This window comes from Ochotona princeps, chromosome 18, assembly GCF_030435755.1.
Source record: "Ochotona princeps isolate mOchPri1 chromosome 18, mOchPri1.hap1, whole genome shotgun sequence".
NCBI lineage: Eukaryota > Metazoa > Chordata > Mammalia > Lagomorpha > Ochotonidae > Ochotona > Ochotona princeps.
In genome coordinates, this window is record NC_080849.1 from 43491953 (window position 1) to 43512779 (window position 20827).

The following is a 20827-nucleotide window of genomic DNA, read 5'->3' on the forward strand; positions in this document are numbered from 1 at the left end:
ACTTAGCCGCCATCCGCCACCTTCCAGGGTGTGCATTGTCGAGAGGTTGGAATCGGGTGCGGCTGGGAGTGCCGCACCAGCAGCCACCAACCCCTAGAGTGTCGCATAGATTATCCTGTACAGCTCCAAAATATAGCCTGTGGAGTTTTTTTAGGGTTTTGTTTGTTTATATTACCTTAAATACACCAAAGTGTTGGGGCAAATTTCTCATCCTGACAGTATTTAGTCTTGCCTCCTATAGTGTTATATTTTTTTAGATAATTTCATGTGTGACTATGGTGAACTTTTTTTTCATATTTTCTAAGATTCTTATAAAGAGTTCTTAAAAAGTTTTTTTTATCTTTATTACCATGCTAAATAGCTTTTTCCCATTACTGTTCTCAGTTTTCTATTACTACTCTTATTTTCAAAGTAAGTGTTTTATTGTTTAGTTATGGCATATTTGATTATGAGATAAGTATAAATCTTTCATGTTGAAGTTTGCCTGCTTCAGCCAGACATGATGATTGAAGAGTATGACAGGCATTTGTAGGATCTGATCAGAGCATTATATTTCTTTTGGCCTCTATATCTGTCAGTCTGTAGTAATGCTTTTTGTTCATTGTTCATTATACCTTTGGTATACTCCTAAATTGCTTGGTTAACATTTTATAACTGAAGCTTGGTTTCTCCTCCGATTCTTGCTGTGCCTGCTTGCACAGAAGCAGACCTTGTTGCAGAGGTTGAGAGGCAGCAGTTGAGCCAGCGTTGCCCTCCCGGGCTCTATGAAGGGCCGTGAGAGGAGTCCTGCGTGTGCCCTCAGAGCTCCTGGAGAGCCTGTTGGGGAGGGCAAAGCGAGCATGGCCGCCCGATTCACATCCCTCAGACATCTGCCCCTACCCACACTAAAGTTGCACAATATTTTGGAAAATGCCACATTTCTTTTTAAGATTTATTTATTTTTATTAGAAAGGCAGATATACAGAGAGGAAGATCTTCTTCCATCTGCTGACTCACTCCCCAAGCGGCTGCAATGGCTGGAGCTGCACCAATCCGAAACCAGGAACCGGGAGCTGCTTCTGGGTCTCCCGTGCAGGTGCAGGGTCCCAAGGCATTGAGCCAAACTTTTGCTTTCCCAGGCCACAAGCAGGGAGCTGGATGGGAAGTGGAGCTGCCAGGATTAGAACCATCACACATATAGGATTCCGGTGCCTGCAAGGCGAGGACTTTAGCCACTAGGCTACCGTGCCAGTCCCGAAATGGCCACATTTAACTGAAAAAAAAAATTGCCTTCATTTTTTTTTAAATCTCTATCCTTTTTTTTTTTTCCCCGGTGCTAAGCATAAAGGTGGTTTATTTTCAGGTTAGCCTGGGTCTCCCAGCCACCTCCCCCAGCCCAGCAGAGCTGGGCAGGGGAGGGGCAGCTGCAGCCATGACTACAGCTGGAACAGCTGGGCGGAAAAAGAGCAGGAAGGCAAAAAAAAGAAAAAGGGCCAAGGCAATGTCTATACAATTTTAAGTTGAAACAATTTCTACCAAATTTCCTTAGTTCAAACTTTTACAGTCCTTGTAGTATAGGCTTTCCTATAGTTGCTGTGATTATCCCTGTGTACAAATCTTGAACCTTGTAGAGTAGCAAAAGTTTTCACAAGGACGTTTGAAAAGGGCAGCAGAAGCACCTACCCTGATAATAAGGATTGTTTTCTTCATCTTGGGCTATGTCCTAACATGTCTTTTAGACCTCATTAAATCAGTTAGTTGAGGCCTTGTTGAAGAAACACAGCATGAAAGATGAGTTGATAGAGCAACCCTTCATCTCCCGGAGGCAGGCTGAACTCGGGGCCTTACAGCATGCAAAGGGTAGGAATGCAGCTCACATCCTGTCTGTGGTCCCAGGATAAGGAAATAGGAGTGTTTTCAGTGGAAAGCATATTCTTCTACGTACTGCTAGTGCATTATTCTATTCATTGAAATTGTTCATTTTATCTACTTAAATACATTTTGTCACAATTTCATTTAAATTATCCAATAATTTGTGTTTGAGAGGTTCTGTTCTTAAGTTATAAAACACAAATGCATTCCTGGCTCCCGGCTTCAGCCTGGTCCAGCCGTTGCAGCCCTCTGAGGAGTGAACCAGCAAATGGAAAATTTCTGTGTAACTCTGCCTTCCAAATAACTAAGTAATTTTTAAGTTAGTTATTTGAAAGGCAGCGTTAACACAGAAACTGTAAAATTGGGATCAATCCGAAGCAAAGAGACAGGAGCATCATCCGGGCCTCACACATGGACACAGGGACCCAAATAATAGGGCCATCTTTTGCTGGCTTCCCAGGTTCACCTTTCACCAGTGCCCATATGGGACGCTGGAACCACAAATGCCATAGTCCTGCCCCCTGAATACATAAATTTTTTTTAAGATTTATTTTTATTTCAAAGGCAGAATTCAAGGACAAAAAGAACAGTGACAGAGATATTCCATCCACTGGTTCACTCCCAAAGTGCTGCAACAGTCAGAGCTGAGCCTGTCCAAAGCCAGGAGCCCCTTGGTGCAGGGCACCAAGAGCTTGCTCCACCTTGTGCTGCTCCCAGGCATGAGCCGGAGCTGGACCACAAGTGGAGCAGTCGGAGCACAGCATCCACATGGGATGCTGGCACTGTCACCGGAGATGTCTGCCATGCCATGGCGCAAGACCCACATAAAGTCATCACCTTGTTGGTTGTAATTATTTGAGTGTTGCAATATAGTTTATTTCACTTTTCAAATTTAAGCAACTACTTTTTCTGAAGACAGTTTTATATAAAGTTCATATTTGCCTACTGAAAGAATTACTTGGTAACATGTTAGCACAAAAACTGAACTTACATAAAAAAGAATAAAATGATTACCTTTTTTTAAAAAAAGATTTATTTATTTTTATTACAAAGTCAGATATACGAAGAGGAGGAGAGACAGAGGGGAAGATCTTCCATCCAATGATTCACTCCCCAAGTGACCACAACGGCCGATGCTACGCCGATCCAAAGCCGGGAACCTGGAACCTCCTCCAGGTCTCCCACGCGGGTGCAGGGTTCCAAAGCATTGGGCCAGCCTCGACTGCTTTCCCAGGCCACAAGCAGGGAGCTGGATGGGAAGTGGAGCTGCTGGGATTAGAACTGGCACCCATATGGGATCCCAGCGGATTCAAGGCGAGGACTTTAGCTGCTAGGCCACGCCGCCGGGCCCAAATTATTACCTTTTATGTGGCAAGTTTGTCTTGGATTGTTAGAATTAAATGTGTGTGTGTGTGTGTTCTCACAGCATCCATAACGTGTAAAGTGTTGGGAGCACTGCACGTGTGTGCCCTAAGAAGGCGCTGAGGCCTCTCCTCCTCTCGGAGCTTAGCGGTACACAGGTTTCAGGAAGCGCCTTCTGATTGGCCCGTAGCTGCATGCTTAGCGCGTGTGCTACGCGTGATCAGAGCTATGATTGGCATGCTTGCCGCGTGCATCGGTGACCTTTAAGTTGATTGGACTAGGATTGTATTTAGTGGTGGGGGTTCCAGGAAGAAGACGGGGACGGAGACGGAGGACAGGGTACGACTGGGACGGACCGACGGACGGACAGAAGAAGACTAGGGGCGACAAGGAGACTGGGAAATGAAGCAGAGAGAAACGGAAGAAAAACAGGAGGTAGTAGAAGTCGAGTCGACCAGCTGGGAAACGGACTGGTTGGAAAAATAAAGTTCCTCAAGAAACAGAGCCTGGAGTGTCGGGTGAATTCTTCTGCGGGACGGAAGACCCCGACAGTAAAGGTCAACATAGTTTTCCCACAGAGCAGAACTAAGTCTAGAGCCCATCCTTTCTAAATCCTAAGGGTTTTAAAAGTTATTAAAATACCAAGAGGTTCATACATATGTTACGATTCTCAAAAGACTTTTAGTCGTGCAATTAAATGCTTCTCAAAAGTGATACTTTAAAAAGTTTTGACAACGCAAAGTTTTCTGTTTTCCACATCAGCTCCCTCAACCATCTTTCTTGCTTGTGCATTCATTAGATTTATACGGCCATGAAAGAAAATTCACCTTTGTTTGATGATGGACATCCGCGGGGAGAAGAAACGGAAGATGGAATTGTGCATAATAAGGTGCTTTACAATATCATTGACTATAATAATGATCTACTTTGATATTATTAACTAAATTTGTCACTGTAGAAATAAATATATTCTTTTGTGGAACTTGTATTTTTGCTTCCTGAAACATCTCTAGAAAAAATTTTTTTGAAATATTGAGCAATAGACTACCATGGGGGGGTAATAGTTTAGTTCCCTAAAATTTGCTAGACACAGAACCCTGATAATATTAACTGTTAAAACATGAAAAAGGGTTAGAATCAAGTCATATTATATGCTATAAGTGTCATTTTTCTTTCCCCCTCTCTTATAAAGGCAACATTATTTTAATATGATTCTTTGCTAGTACAAAACATAGTGAATTAGGTCTTAAAATATTGCATGTAGAATGTTTTGGCTTTTTTAGTTAGGGATATTGCTGTATAACTTCTGAAAATGGTTGAAATAAACAGCTGTCGAACTGGTTCCATATATTTTATGCCTTTTTTGTAACATTTACTGTATATTAAAGTATGCACAACTACTTTATTGGAATCTAAGCTCTGTAACTAGTCCCAAAAAGTATGGGAAAAAATCAAATTGAAAGATATTCATTTTGCCTGAGAAAAAATGTGAAACCTTCACATTGTTTTTCATAATACGTATTTTCTAAGAAAAAAATTTTTTGAAAGATATCTCATTTATCCAAAGGGAGCAACAGTAGCAATATGTTTAAAATGTCAAAAGTATTCAATAACGTTTCACAGCATATGTAAAATAGCATATATAAAAGGCCAGTTACTGCAGAGAAATTACCCTAAGAAAATAAAACTGTTCTTTTCTCAGAATAGGTTTGAAGTCTTTCAAAAAAGAAAATAGGAGAACTTCAATCTCATTTTTTGCTACTGCCCGGGAAATATTTTCAGAGAAGGTTCAACTAATTGGCATGATATCATTGCCTTTCCCCCGCCTCCTCCAAACACACACAAATAAACATGGCATAAACTTTTTTTAAATAAGCAAACATGGCTTTCTACTGTTTAACAGTGATTCCTTATCCTACCTTCGAGAGAGTTCTCCCCCCCGCATGTGTACTGGAATAAATTTATCTACACCTCTGTTTTCCCCCAAAATAAAACTCCCAGGAATGCTTGCTAAGTATTAAATTCATTTATCCAAAAGACTACTCTGAAGTAGGATGAAAATGTATTAATTAATTATCAGTAATGTAGCTTCACATAAATGACTCAGGGTACCCTTATTATCCGAGTAATAAGATTCTTTAGTAAACAGGATTGGGCACAAAGAGAATTGGTCGGTCTTAAGGGATAGTTACTTCATGTAGACTCTGGAACGTTCTGATCAGCCTTCCTTGCCTTCTAATAAAGTATATATTCTCGGTGACCAACAACCTCACAAGTGTATGATAGAGTGTAACTTTCTCCTAACAAGATATTAAGAATCCTAGTGCTGTTCAACTCTTAACATCTCTACCAGCATGCCATTTTTTAACCTGAATTTACACTTTACTAGTCCCAGCCTTTACTAATTATATTCAAGTATTCACAGACTAATTAATTTAACTGGACTTTGATAATCAGCAATTCATTTAAATTTTATGTTGGGCAGCAATTATTAATAAACTTTTTTGTTTGATCCTCTCAAAATTCTAAAGATTTATCGACTATTTATAGATATCACCTTTATCCAAATTTTTTGTTTTCCTCTGTTACTCATATTTAGATGTAACAGAGCAAATAAGCGTATACAACATAACTAATGATATGCCCTAGGTTTGTGTCACTTAAGAGTGCATATGACTAGTCAATATTCTTAGCTTCTTAAAATTTAAATTTAAGTAAGTAATGAGGTCATTGTTACCTTCTGCTTGACCAATCAGCTGTTCTTGGACTACACCATCAAGTGCTATGAGAGCTTCATGACTGGTGCCGACAGCTTTGAGGAGATGAACGCAGAGCTGCAGTCCAAGCTGAGTGAGTGTTACACTAACGGGCTGGTTTAGCTCCTCTCCCTGTCCGGAGCTGCAGGCCAGGCTGAGTGAGTGTTACCACTAGCGGGTTGGCTCAGGCCCTCTCCCTGTCTGTGAATAGGAGCTGATTTTGATGTATCCAATGATTTTATGGGTTGTTTACTTTAAACATGTTGAAAACTTTCAGGTCCTTACCTTTCTCATTTCCATGGTGCAACATGTACTAATTGTGCAGAAAGCAAGCAGGCTTTGCAGTCAGACACGAGCGTGATCCATCATTGACCGTGTGGCCTGAACAAAATACTTGGGTTTTCTGTTAAAGCATTTCAGGATTCTCTGGCAGTAAAGTAGCAAACACACTACCAAAAGCACAGATGATAATGCAAGTGTTACTCCTCTTGGGAGACAATGCCCCTGTGATATTCTTGCTTCCTATTTGAGAAATTAAAGCACCAATTAGTTAAAAGGCCAAAAAAATCCTTCAGAAGTTGGAGAAAGTTAATGGGCCGTTGTATTTCTAGTAAGGAAATTATTTTTTCATTCAAGTATAATTTAGTGACTTTCAGTGTTTATGGCTAACTCTGAAACATTCCAGAGGTATTATTTTTACATTATTTTTCATTCTGTGAAAATATAAAATAACATAGCGGCAGATAAAATAGGTAAATCTAAGGAATCTGAGCCTTTTCCTCCAAAATTGAAATGGGAGCTCATCATCTTGTCACTGTTGGCATAAAGCTGATAGCAGCCTCAACTGTTCCCCTAGGAACGTGCTTTGGTCAAGAGGAACTCAGACAGGTTCACATGGTCCACATGGCAGCTAGGAACAAAATGTTTACAGAGCGGGAAATATATAGTGATCTGATACACAAAGCATCTAGTGGATGATTGACACCTCTGCATTCATTCCTTCAAATAGTTATTTATACCTCCTGTGTACCCGCCACCACATAGGCAGTGAAGATTCAGTAACAAATAAGAGATTAAAAAAAAAACCCTGCCTTTAGATCTAGTAGACAAAGGGAGACAATAATAAAATCAACAACTATAAATCAAGTAACGATAAATATGAAAAACTCGAGGAGGATAAGTTGAATAGAAAATACAGTGAAGAGAAGGGCTTGCTCTTTGACAAAGGGTAGAATTGGCCTCATTACTAGTACATTACCAGTAATGAGCAGAGATCAGAAGGAAATGAGAGCCAACAAAGTGCAGAGAAGAATGTTCCAGGCACATTTGAAATCTTATGAAGTGTTTGGGTTTTGTCTCCAGAGGATTTGTATAATGTAGATGCTTTCAAGCTGGAATCATTAGCAGCAAAAAACAAAGCTCTGAACGAACAGATTGCAAGACTGGAACAAGAAAGAGAAAAAGAACCAGTGAGTAACCGTGTTTATACACAGACTTAAGAATGCTTCTAGACTCTTAGGACTACTTACAGAATATCGGCTGTCTTTATCAGAAAAAAACTCCTTTTAGCAGTTTAACAAATTAAGCTTCTTAAAAGTAAAATTTTCCTGTAGGCCAGCTCTCTGATGACAACGTGTTTGGTATCTGTGGAGCTTTGTTTGCCCTGTGGTCTGTCCGTCTTGGATTAATGGTGCTCGTAAGATGATGAAAGATTTTTACCTGCTTACATAAGACCAAGAGGATCTTTTGAACATTGTCCCCATGTTATATATCTCCAGTGAGTACTACTCACAGGGGACCTGAGTTTTCTAATTGGTGAAAAGGAACCCTATGAGTTTATGTGGAATCCTCAGGGTTTCCTAAAAACTAAATAATACTATCCAGTAGCTAATTTTATTTTGTATGCCACTAACGTAGCACGCTGATTTTTCTGGACAATTTCAGATTCTCCATGTTTGTGCTGTTTCACCTGACCCTTCACGTGTGGTTTGTTTTGTTTTGTTTTGTTTTTAAACATCCCAAACTGACTTCTTAATAAGTCTGATTAATAAAACAGTTCTTTAGATTCCTTCTAAAAGTTAAGAAAAAGTTCAGGCTTTTTATAAGATAAATAATATTGCTTTGTTTTAAAATAAGGTATGGAATTAATATTGATGAAAAGTATCTAATTCAGTCATCTTTTCTTAAAGAATCGTCTGGAGTCATTAAGAAAACTGAAAACCTCCTTACAAGCGGATGTTCAGAAATATCAGGCATACATGAACAATTTGGAATCTCATTCAGCAATTCTTGACCAGAAATTGAATGGTCTTGATGAAGAAGTTTCTAGAGTAGGTAAGCATAGCTGATGCTAAAAGAGGATTTTGACCTTTGTGGATTTATTCTAAGATGGTTTTGTTACCTGTATTGTTTTTCCTCCTGTGTTAAATATCTATAGCAGGCTACCAGGTTTTCAGTGCTTTCTGTATTGGATTCCTAACACTGCTGTAACAAATTAACGCAAGCATAATGGCTTAAAATAACAGAAATGAATTGTCTTGTGGTAGAGACTACACCCAATATCTGGCCAGGTGTACACTCTCTATAGGGATTCAAGGGAAATTCATTCTTTGCCTCTTCAAGCTTCTGGTAGTTTACAGCTACCCTGGGCTGCTGTGATCATACTGCTCCAATCTTGACCTCTATTCACATTCTATTCTCTGTGTGTGTGTGTGTGTGTGTGTGCGTGCAATCTCCCTCTGCCTGTATGCAGTTACGATACTTAATCATGAGGTGGGTATTGTGACACTTGCGGCAACCACATTGCTTTTCGGAGTGCCAGTTCAAATCCCATCTACTGCTTGCCTCATGTCCAGCTTCCTGCTCATGTATTCTGGGAAGCAGTAGTTGATCGGTTGAGTGTTGGATCCTATAAAATCATATAACCAGTGAGCTTCCATTTAGAAACCAAATTTAGGGAAAGCTATTTCCTCAGGACTTTACCCACTTCCTGTTTATTCTCTTAGTATCTTGTAGGCTGGCTGTCCTGTATAGAACTTGTATAAATGGTCCTTAAAATTTGACTTAACTTGGATCGTTGTGATGAGGCTATAATCATCCACCCTGTGGCACTAGCATCCCATATAGTCTGTTGACATTGATTGTATCAAATGAAGACCAGTAATTTTCTGTGGTGCTGCTCAGTCTTTTTTATCTAAACAAATCCTTTGGCCTCCATGATGAAAAAGAACCACGGTCCAATCTCTTATCAGTGTTTGTAATGCAATTAATACTTTATAGTATCAATACTTTGTCTTTCTTGTCAACATTTAATCAAGAAAATTGCTATACTTATAAGAATTTTTTTCAATAGTTAAAAACTGGATGGGAAAAAGATAGTTTTACCATTTTAGAGTGATTAGTTTGAGACATTACTTTGATAGCTTTTAACCTGAGATGTTTTTACTCTGAGTGTTTTAATAGTCTTGATTGTCTAAAGCTGTACATGTGTAAGAGTGGATGAGACACATTTAAATGCTGTAGATATATGTTGAGGATTTTTTTGTACAATACCTCTAGTAAATGCACGAAGCTTTCTTCAGAGGCTGAGATCACCTTTAGAGCCTCTCAACTGTTGTGCTGCAAGTAGGTTCTAACAGAGTCAGCGTTTTGATTCTGTCAGTCTTCAGGACGATTCTCCTCGCCCGTCTGTACATCCTCATCCAGTCATCCCAAGCTGCTATAAAAACACTGTCATCTTCCACATAGGTCATGAGTCACAACAAATGGAAAGTACTGTTTGTTTTTTTTTTGTTGTTTTTGTTTTTTTTTTTTAATGATCTTACTTAGTTTATTAGGGAACAAAGTGTCAAGGGCTACAGGGTGAAAGTGGGTAATACCATTGTTTCCACAGCAATATCATTTTACCCTGTATCTGGGGTCAGGGAAAAAAACAAAGGGAAAAGCCCCACCCAACCTCCCACCCGTCCCAGATCTTCAATGGGAGGCGCGCTCTGAGGGTCGTGCTCATACAGTATGGATTGTTCATCAGTTCTGGATTGCTGCCAATATCTCAGTTCCAATCGCAATGAACCCTATTCAGAATCCACTGGCTAACAGTCTCTTCATGGTTGGGGTTCTAAGATCAGCAGTTCAGTTGGAGGGATCTCCAAAGAAACTTCGTCTGAGATGATCCCAGGCCTGATTCTTGCGCGAGTTTGCTAGTACAGAGTGCGACACCATCCGTCACACCAATCAGCTTATGCTCATGCTGGTCGTTGGGATTGCTGGGTTCGTTCTGTTTCCAGCCCTGTCTTCCTCGTGAACCAACAGGTGTTGTAGTCCAGTTCGATCCTGCCCACTTCATAATCGGTCCTCACGCAAACCGGTTGGAGCTGCAGCCTAGTTGGGGCGACTCCCCATAACCCCCACCAGTTCTGCCCCCTACCTTGGTTCCCATGGCTGCCAGTACCCACTGCAGGCTTGTCAAGTCTGTCCCACATCCTGTTTAGCTCTCGCACGTGTCGATGGGATTGAAGCCCAGCTCAACCCAACCAACCTACTATCCAGCCCACACACCTACTGGCAGGTGCCCTTCTGTACAGCCACCCCTGCCCCTGTCCTGGTGTTCGTGCTGTCCAATGGGAGTGGTAGCCCCGAAGGAGGTGCCCACTATTTCCCTTCTAGGCCACACTCACTCGCAGATTATGCACTCTCCAGGTAGTTCTGGCATTTGACTTGACAGCATTAGCTCCAAATGCCAGCCTCTGCCAGCTAGGGAAAGTACTGTTTCTAAGTAGACAAAGCAAAAATGTAACCACTGAAAATAAGAGTAAGCTCTGATATAATTTAATATTTTTATTCTTCTGAAAAAGAAAATGTTAGGGTTTTTTATTCATTGCAGAGTTGCACATTAACAGATACTATCTAAATATAAACATAATATAAGCATAATTATTTTGTAGGATCTCATTATATATTTTTTTTTCTGAAAACCATAGCAAGCCAATAGAGAATAATTATGTTCATAGCTTTAATTATATTATTTTCAGCAATGTTATTAACATAATAACAGCAAATATGTTTTTAGGGGGAAATTTAGATATTCTAGCTGTATTAAATAAAGGCACCAGTATGTCTTCCAAGGTACTAAGGAAACTAATTTTTTTCCAATGTAGAATCAGAGTGTGAAATGATGAAGCAGGAGAACGCTCGACTGCAGAATATTGTTGATAACCAGAAGTACTCAGTTGCAGACATTGAGAGAATAAATCATGAAAAAAATGAGTTGCAGCAGACCATTAATAAACTTACAAAGGACCTGGAAGCTGAACAGCAGCAGCTGTGGAATGAAGAGCTGAAGTATGCCAGAGGCAAAGAAACTGTAAGTGATAACCGTTCCCAGCAGGGCAGCTCATCAGAACTGAACGTGTAAAGTTTATCCCAGTTTGGTTCTCAAACTGGTGAAGTGGCTAAAGTTGTAAAACTTTAAAACATTTGACATTTTACGGAAACAGTCTTCTCTTTATGTCAGTTCAGTAGCACTGCCCTTTCACAGTCAGCTCTAAGGTAGACTATTTGATAATAGTGAACCAGGAAATAAGGAAAACCATGGACATAATTTCCATTTATCCCATTCCTTTTACTTTGCAGAATAAATCAGTTCTTCATTTACCTATTCACTCCTCAAAGATTTGCATGACATCTGTGCTGGTCACAGAGAAATTAACTGTAAAAAAAACATGCTCTCTTTCATCAAGAAATAGTTTTGTTTATATTTTCTGCCATGGGATCAGGACTCCAGAGTACTGAAGAAGTCATTTGGTGTAGCAGTTAGAAGTCCACCGGGAAACCTGCATTCCCAGTGCACTGCCTGGATTTATACACAGGCTCCATTTCGGGTTCCTGCTGCCTGCCAGTATATACACTCCGAGGCAGTGGTGATCGCTTAAGCACTTAGATTCCTGCACCCATGTGGAAGACACAGGTTGAGTTACAGGTTCCTGGCTTTATCCTAGCCTGGTCTTGGCTGAGGAGTGAACATTTGAGGGACAAGTAGAAGATGTCTGCTCTCACACACTCTCTTCCTTCCCCCCCCCTTCAACCTTTGCTTCCTCCTTTGTTGCTCTACTCCCCAATTTTTTTGAAAGGCACTTATAGAGTGCTTGCTTCAACAGCTCATATACTAAAATTGGAATGAATGGCACTTACAGTATACCTAAGCCAGATATAGTGGACATGGGATGGGAAGATGAGTGAGGTGTTTTCTAGAAAAAGCTGTAAAGAGAGAGCATCTGAACTGAATTGGTAAGTAAGATGGGTTAGCATGACAGGAGTAGGGAGGTTAGCAAAGGAGTATACAGGACAGTTCAGACTGCCCAGCCTGTTGTGTAAGCTTTTCATATAGCTGGAGCCTAAGCGTGGGGTTAAGGGGGAACATAGCAAGAAATGAGAACATGAAAGATGAACACAGACCACATGGGGAAGGGCCTTTTCATGCTTAGAAGTTTACTTTGTCCAAAAGGTTCTCAAAAAGGCTTTAAAATTTTTAAGCAGATATAATCACATTTCAGAAAGGTTTCGTTTTGTGTGTGAGGGGAGATGGGATAAGAATCTGTAGCAGTGATCTAATGAGAAAGGACAGGCTGAATTTAGACAATGTTGGTAGGAATGCAGGGAAGTGAGACTTGCTGAAAGAGGGGAAGCAGTTGCCATGCCTGACTTGGGCAGCTGAACAAGCAGTAGCACCACTCACTGGGGAAGAGAAGGAATGTGTCAGTTGGGTTTGGGGATGGAATCCGTAAGTCTGTGTTTTTTAATGGGGCATCAACTGGAAATATATAATTGGCTATTTTACATACATGATTTACTGTGTCAAGTGTAATTTTTGTATGATCACACTTTTTCTTGATGATTCAGCACAATCACAGACATGCCTCTAATGTATTACAAAGTCATAGAACCCGTTAACAGGTCCTCTAAAGCAGTAGGGTTTTTGTTTTTATTTGTGTGGGTGGATTTTTTCTGGTTTTGTTTTTTTGGAAAGGCAGAGTGCTTCTCTGATCTGAGGCTGGAAGCCAGGAGCTTCTTCCGAGTCACGCACCTGGGTGCAGTGTCCCAAGTACTTGGGCTATCCTCTGCTGCTTTATCAGGCTGTAAACAGGGAGCTGGATGAGAAGTGAGGAAGAAGCCAGAACAGGACCTGAACTGGTGCCATGTGAGATCCAGTGTAGTAGGTAGCAGCTAACCCACTATACTACACACTGACCCCCACATGGTCCTTCTTGGGAGAGGAAGATGTGTTTACAGGGTTGTTGCTGAGTGGAGAATAGACCTCTTAGAGCTTCACACTTTAGTTTTGATTTGAAACTTGCAGTCATATATTCAGTTACATGTTTGGGCTTTTATATATATATATATATAAATGTGCTAACATATGAACCTCACTGAAAACAATTTAGCATTATGCTATTACCTGCAGCATATTCCTTAGCACAGTACTTACATATACTTATCACCAGTGGTAAAGCTAGGTTGGTCTAAGGGGTATTAGTAGTTGACTGTTTTTCATTATTGGAAGTTTGCATTTCTTGGTTCGCCAGCGTGGCATACCCAGTTAATCCTCTGCCTACATTGCCAGCATCCCATAAGAGCACTGGTTTGAGTCCTAGCTGCTACACTTCTGATCCACCTCCCTGCGTAAGGCCTGGGAAAGCAGTGGAGGGTGACCCAGGTCCTTGGGCCTTTGCACCCACGGGGAGACCCAGATGAAGCTCCCGGCTCCTGGATTCACACTGGCCCAGCTCTCTGGCTGTTGCAGGCATTTGGAGGGGATGAACCAGTGGATGGAAGATATCTCTCTGTCTTCTCACTATAATTCTGCTTTTCATATAAAATAAATAAATCATATATATATATATATATATATATATATATATATATATGGTTCTTAATGTAAAATGGGCATTTGGATCTGAGCAATAAGCACTGCCTCCTCTCTTAACCGTACTTCTGCTTTCACCTTAACTGTCTGTGTTCCCTCCTGACACTTCCAGGTCATCTCTGTCTCCATATTTCAAGGAGAAAATTTGTATTTGTAGGAAATAGCCTGCTGTGCAGAGTCCACAGACTTTGAACTTAGAATGTGCTAAACCTAAGCTTTAACCCTGAGTTGTTTCTTACCATCTGAGTAACTTCTCATATTATCTAACTTCTCATAGGCTCCATTCCTTCATGTGTAAATTGAAGTGATTAGATGAAGTTGATGGCTCTGAGTGGGTTACTTTCAACAGATGTTAATGAATATACCTTATCTGTAGTTCTGTGTGGGAAAGAGAAAAGTAGGAACTTCTGCTCTAGGTGAAAGAAAAATTTAACTCAAGTTAGCTGTGCTAAAAAGCAATTTTTATTTAGAACAGCAGGCTGAAAGGTAGTGAAAATGTGGGAAATGGGTAAACAGTGGCCAATGATGGTCTGGAGTGAGACTGGAAATAGGAGAACCTTAAGCTGCTGGGCACCGGAGAGTTAAGGACAGTGGCAGGAGGCACTGGTCAGCATGAGCATTTCACCCATTGTCCTTTTTGTTGGGCTTTTATTCCACATGCCAGACTGATGTATTCTGGAGCCTCTTGAGATAGACATTGGAGCTATGTCTAGATTCATCAGGAAAAAAGTAGGCTACGTCTAGATTCATCAGGAAGAAAGTTTACATGTTGGGCATCAGTTCTAGAGAGAAGGCAGAGACCTATGTGCCACATACTTGCTGTTCCCACCACCACCAGTTAGGCGCAGTCAGTGCTGGGCTTGTGAAAACTGCATGAGGCTTTAAATTGCTGAAAGGATATTGAAGAATAAAGGAAACTGCTTCGAGACTATTTAGTGTAAGGACGAATAGCCATGTACCTCTAGTCCCTGGGAAGTTACTATGTTTTAATATAGTAACTAAAATGATATCCTGATTTATTAATGGAGAAATCTGTAATATATAAAAAGTGTTGCTTTTGGGCCCGGCGCCGTGGCCTAGCGGCTAAAGTCCTCGCCTTGAACGCCCCGGGATCCCATATGGGCGCCGGTTCTAATCCCGGCAGCTCCACTTCCCATCCAGCTCCCTGCTTGTGGCCTGGGAAAGCAGTCGAGGACGGCCCAAAGCCTTGGGACTCTGCACCCGCGTGGGAGACCCGGAAGAGGTTCCTGGTCCCGGCATCGGATTGGCGCGCACCGGCCCATTGCGGCTCACTTGGGGAGTGAAACGGCAGATCGAAGATCTTCCTCTCTGTCTCTCCTCTACTGTGTATATCCGGCTTTCCAATAATAATAAATCTTTAAAAAAAAAAAAAAGTGTTGCTTTTGACATCTGGTAATGTTTGTGAAAATTGTTAAGCAATTTTCAAAATGTGCTTTCGCATACCATTCCTTCACTCAAATTATTCATTTTTATGATGCGTAATAGCAGTGAGAAGCCATTTGTGTTAATTTGAAAGGCAGAGTTATAGAGGGAGGAGAGACAGAGAGATCTTCCATCTACTGGTTCACTCCCCAGATGGCTACAATGGCCAGAGCTGGGCCAGTCCAAAGCCGGGAGCCACTTCCTGGTCTCCCACAGGGGTGCAGAGGCCCAAGGATTTGTGCCACTCTCCGCTGCTTTGCCAAGCACAATGCCAGAAAATTGAAATTAAATTGGAGCAGCAAAGACTCAAATCAGCACCCATTTTAGAAGCCAGTGCCATGGGCATTGGCTTTACCCATTGTGTAACAGTATCACCCCCATCCCAAGTATGTGTATAAATGGAGAAAATCAATATGAAAATAGACTGTGTAGACTCTGCAGATGTATAGATTCAAACAGTAAGCATCTGCTCTCCGCCAAGCACTGTTCTGCATGCTGGGAACACAGCTGCTCCCATGTGGGTGACAGGGACCCAAGTGCTTGTCCATGCATTTTACAAGGAGCTGGATCAGAAACAGAGCAACCAGGACTCAAACCAGTACTAGTATGTGTTGCCAGTGCTTCAGCAACCACATACAACCCGCTGTAGCACAGTGTAAACCAGGAGTGCTTTATGTCTAACTTTTCTTTTTTTGTATTCTCTCCTTACAGATTGAAACACAACTAGCAGAGTACCACAAATTGGCTAGAAAGTTGAAACTTATCCCTAAAGGTGCTGAGAATTCCAAAGGTTATGACTTTGAAATTAAGTTTAATCCTGAAGCTGGTGCCAACTGTCTCGTCAAATATAGAGCTCAAGTTTATGTAAGTATGGCTATTTCAGAAGTTTTTAAATGACGGTTGATGTTTATAAGCATTTGAATCTCAGTCTGTTCATAACCATTGGACTAAACAAAAAAATAAAACACACTGGGTCTCCTTGTGTTCTTTTTTCTTAGAGGTACAAATATTTTCTCTGGTATAGTTAACTCTTCAAAGTATAAAACCTCTTCTTCATTTCTGTCTATAAAGTTATCCCCCAAAAATGCTATTCCATATAAAATAGATCCCAGGGCTATAAAGACAGAGAAGACCTAACCCTTGTTCTCTAGTTGTTCCTACTGCCCTCATGGGAGCAAGACCTAAACAAATAAATGCCAGGCATGTGCCGTGTTAGAACTTTTACAGTAAGAAGATCAGTGCTTCTCAGGCAGTAGGAAAAATTTTCCAAAGGTTGTGACCTTGGAATGAACTCTTGAAAGATGACATCTTTATGGAGGTGGTGTGAGAAAGCATTCCAGGCATAAGGACATACATGAGGGCAGACAGTGTCATGGAGCATTAAGGAGTGCCAGCAGCCCACACTGAGAATTCTGTGCCTAGTCTGAAAATGTAGCCAAGGAGGTAATTTGGGGAAGAGAAATTTTTAGCTGTTCCATTGCAAATTTTAAATTATTCACAGAATATTTATTTTGCAAAGCTCCAAAAATACAAATTTTCAAAGTATGAAGTTTTTTAAAGAGTTGTTAGTCAAAGGCTATACGTTTTTCCTTCTGCATTATTATTCATTGACTCCATGTCTAGAACAAAAGATAAATATAAACAATACCAGTGGAGAATTTTAAGACTAACCCATTTAAAATGGTTGAGAAACTGATGCATATAGAAAAAAATAGCTTGAAAATATAGGCGTTGTCCTGAATCCCTCAACATCTAGGTCCCAGGACAGAGGGAAGAGTAAGCAGGAATGTGTCTTCCCTTTGGGCCCTGAATGTGGGATCCAGCCTCAAGCACTTTGGTGGACATAGGATATCAGTGTCTAATTAAGGCTGCATCTTAAGGAGAAATATTCCTGTGAGTCTTCATATCACTCCGAAGGAAGAGTCTTGGCCCAGCATAGAACTCTCAAGGTTTGGTGAGGTAGAATTTAGCAAAGGAAACATAAGCCAGTTTGAAGGTGAAGTTTTTAAAGTAAACCATTTGGATTAATGGAAAGCCAGTGAGTTCTGGGCGTGTCATTGAAGGGGGGCCAGTGGAACAACGTGGAGAGCCCACAGTTGAGCCCCGTGTCAGCACTGCTGTGAGTGTCAGCACTGCTGTGAGTGTCAGCACTGCTGTGAGTGTCAGCACTGTTGTGAGTGTGAGCGAGAGTTGGTTTCCTTCGCAGAAACTGGCACCTGCTCTTGGAGTAGGAATCGCGTGAAGACAAGGGTATGTCTAAGTTTAATTCCATGTAGCTGTAGCCTCCCTTTTCCTATGTCTCTTTTTGGTTGGAACCCCGGGAAGGGTCTAGCGTTAGGCTCCACAACTTCCACCTAGCCCTGAAATCTCAGCAGACACCTTCCCCGGCATTCATCCATTCACTCTGCATGGTGCTAGAAGCCTCATCAATGAAACTACTAGTTCCAAATTAAGAACTCCAGGCCTTGTTGCTTTGAACTGGGTGGGAAAATACAGTCAACATATAAATTACTACAACAACTGAAGAGAACTTAAGTATACTTGTAAAATGTTTGCTTATTATCAATGAATTTCTAGAACAGATCTTAAATTTTACAAGTACTCAAAAAGAAGTTATAAAAATTACATAAAAAGCCTAGCTTTCTTAATATTAGATTAAAACTATCATAGTTTCCCATTTTTTCTCCAATAGTGACTCCTGTTACAATGTGTAACTATCACATGAGAAATTTTATAATGATACAACACTGATCACCCACAATCATATGTATTTTATAGGTACCACTAAAGGAACTTCTGAATGAAAATGAAGAAGAAATTAATAAAGCTCTAAATAAAAAAATGGGCTTGGAGGATACTTTAGAACAAGTAAGTAATGAAATAGTCATTAAAAGCTAAGTTGAAATTTTTCTGCCTAAAAGCATGATTTATGGTTCCTGGTGTCTAAGGAATTCATTTCTTTAACAAAATTATGGAGAAATGGGAGTTGAATATCCCCTTGACAAAGTACCTTATAAGGCCCTGTAAGCATCCTAGGTTACACATCATCATTGATGATGAAGTGAGATGAAACCAGGTTCCCCTGGTTTTTTGATAGAAAATTACCTCTTTTAACTTGATCATTTAATGCTAAAGCTTATTTAAAGTAGCTGCCTTAAAAGCAGCTATGGTGTCATTTACGGTGAGAAGTTAATGGTGTATAAGTTGCAAAAAATTAAGAGGTTATTTTAATTGAGTTTTTCATTCCAGACTGGAATTTCAGAACTCAAACTGAAATTCCTATAGAAGTGTGCTTCCAAAAATACTTCTGGTAAGGTTACTGCTCCCAAGATCCTCAAAGCATAATTCCTGCCTGGCCCCGAGAGAGAGCACCACTGTTGTAATCAACAGAAATAATCATGTAGTAACCTCCACAGAGGTTTACATTTCAACACTCTATCAAGACTTATTTTCTATCAGAAGTTTTCCCACTCAGAAAATATATAAAGTATAAATATAAAATATATTTTTATATAAAACTCTAAGATATTAAGGAATTTCATCATACTGTTGTTAATGTAATTTGGGATTTCTGAAATTCCAAACTATGGCAAGAAGAGGAATAGCGAGTGCTCTGTGGGGATGATGATTCTAAAGTTACACCTTTAGCCTACTTCAGTTTGTTTTTTCTGGTCTGTTGAAATGGGCACAAAGCCAGCAGATTCTCAAAAAGGTGTGAATTCCAAACAGTAGGGACGTCATTGCTGAATATCTTTCAGACTGAGTCAAAACTTTTAAAAAACGTGAGCAGATAGACTTTGGAGAAAATGACTGTAAGGCCTGATGCAGGCGGGTCCGCATCCGCGTTCCAAAGGAGGAAAACGCTGATGAGCACACAGTCCTGCTCGGCAGACTGTTTCCAAAGCAACACTACTGTGCTTTGGGAAAATGCCTGGCTGTATTCAAAACTGAACAAATAGAAAGCTGTGTAACTAGATGAAAATGAGAAAGTAAACATAAGATTAAATTTCAAAATTAGAAGTCAAAAATTACATTTCTGAATGTTAGAATAATATTAATACGTGTACTAATGTGAAATGTGTAATATTTGTATAACATATATAAGAACTTAGGAAAGGATTCTCATGGCCATATATGAAAAAACAGACAAGTTTTCTTATTTTAAAGTTTCATTAAAAGTAATTTCTCTTTTGGAAACAATAAATCTTTTTTAATCTCAAGTTAGAGTCCAAAAGGACTAGAAAAAATAACATAGTTCAGTTAATCAATTAATAATATAAAAATTCTGTAATTTGTCAAAAATGTCTTTGATGTATAATGATGATTTTTCAAACAAAGTTTTATTCCCCAAGTTGAACACAATGATAACAGAAAACAAGAGAGGTGTGAGAACGCTGAAAGAGGAAGTGCAAAAGCTGGACGAGCTTTACCAACAGAAAGTCAAGGTGAGAAGCAGCAGCCTCTGCACTGCGTCCCGTGTCCCTTCACGTGTCTGCGTACACGCCTGCTCCAGGGTTCATAGCATTTTATTCTTTAAAAAAAGAACCTGTTTTTTAATTAGCATTGTTTTGAATTTATTCTCTTATTTGATACTTCATGCTTAGATCTATGATTCAGTGTCTACAAGACTAAAATGTTTTGATCATAATGTCATATGTTGTTATGTAGTCTTACGTACATCCTAAGTTTGAACCCTAGTAGAATCATCTGTATGTGTGACTGTCCATCAAGAGTCATTACAAACTGTGTTATAGCCGAATTCCAGAAATGTGAATTCCACTCTGTCCCACCCTCCCAGAGGCATTTTACTTGAAGTGCTGAGAGGATTCTGTTGATTGCCACTTACATAATTTATGTGACAATTTTAGCTGCACCAATATATTTTTTTACTTAGCCATGCCGACGGAGTTTCTTGAGACCTGTATCATATATAGGCCCTGTACATTTTTTTAAATGAAATCTTGTTGCTATCTTTTTTTTATTTTTTAAAGATTTATCTATTTTTATTACAAAGTCAGATATACAGAGTAGAGGAGAGACAGAGAGGAAGATCTTCCGTCCGATGATTCACTCCCCAAGTGAGCCGCAATGGCTGGTGCGCGCCAATCCAAAGCCAGGAACCAGGAACCTCTTCCGGGTCTCCCACGTGGGTGCAGTATCCCAAAGCTTTGGGCCGTCTTCCACTGCTTTCCCAGGCCACAAGCAGGGAGCTGGATGGGAAGTGGAGCTGCCGGGATCAGATCCGGCGCCCATATGGGATCCCGGGGCGTTCTAGGCGAGGACTTTAGCCACTAGGCCATGCCACCGGGCCCAACTTTTTTTTTTTTTTTTAATTGGAAAGTCAGACATACAGAAAGAAGGAGAGACAGGAAGATCTTCAGTCCAGCGGCTGATTCACTCCCCAAGTGACAGCAACAGCCAGAGCTGAGCTGATCTGAAGCCAGGAGCCTGGAGCCTTTTCCAGGTCTCCCACACGGGGGCAGATTCCCAAGGC

At 40.5% G+C, this 20827-nt stretch overlaps 1 protein-coding gene across 3 annotated transcripts in view; it reads left to right on the forward strand.

The window, feature by feature from the left end:
- NDC80 (NDC80 kinetochore complex component) overlaps window positions 1–20827 on the forward strand; it is a 42021-nt gene that overhangs the window by 14831 nt on the left and 6363 nt on the right. For all 3 annotated transcript variants that reach the window (XM_058677021.1, XM_058677020.1, XM_058677022.1), the window contains exons 7-14: window positions 4013–4102; window positions 5970–6063; window positions 7332–7438; window positions 8159–8303; window positions 11126–11331; window positions 16045–16197; window positions 18112–18201; window positions 19686–19778. In XM_058677021.1, the coding sequence (XP_058533004.1) occupies window positions 4013–4102; window positions 5970–6063; window positions 7332–7438; window positions 8159–8303; window positions 11126–11331; window positions 16045–16197; window positions 18112–18201; window positions 19686–19778 (978 nt within the window). The remainder of the gene's footprint in view (window positions 1–4012; window positions 4103–5969; window positions 6064–7331; window positions 7439–8158; window positions 8304–11125; window positions 11332–16044; window positions 16198–18111; window positions 18202–19685; window positions 19779–20827) is intronic.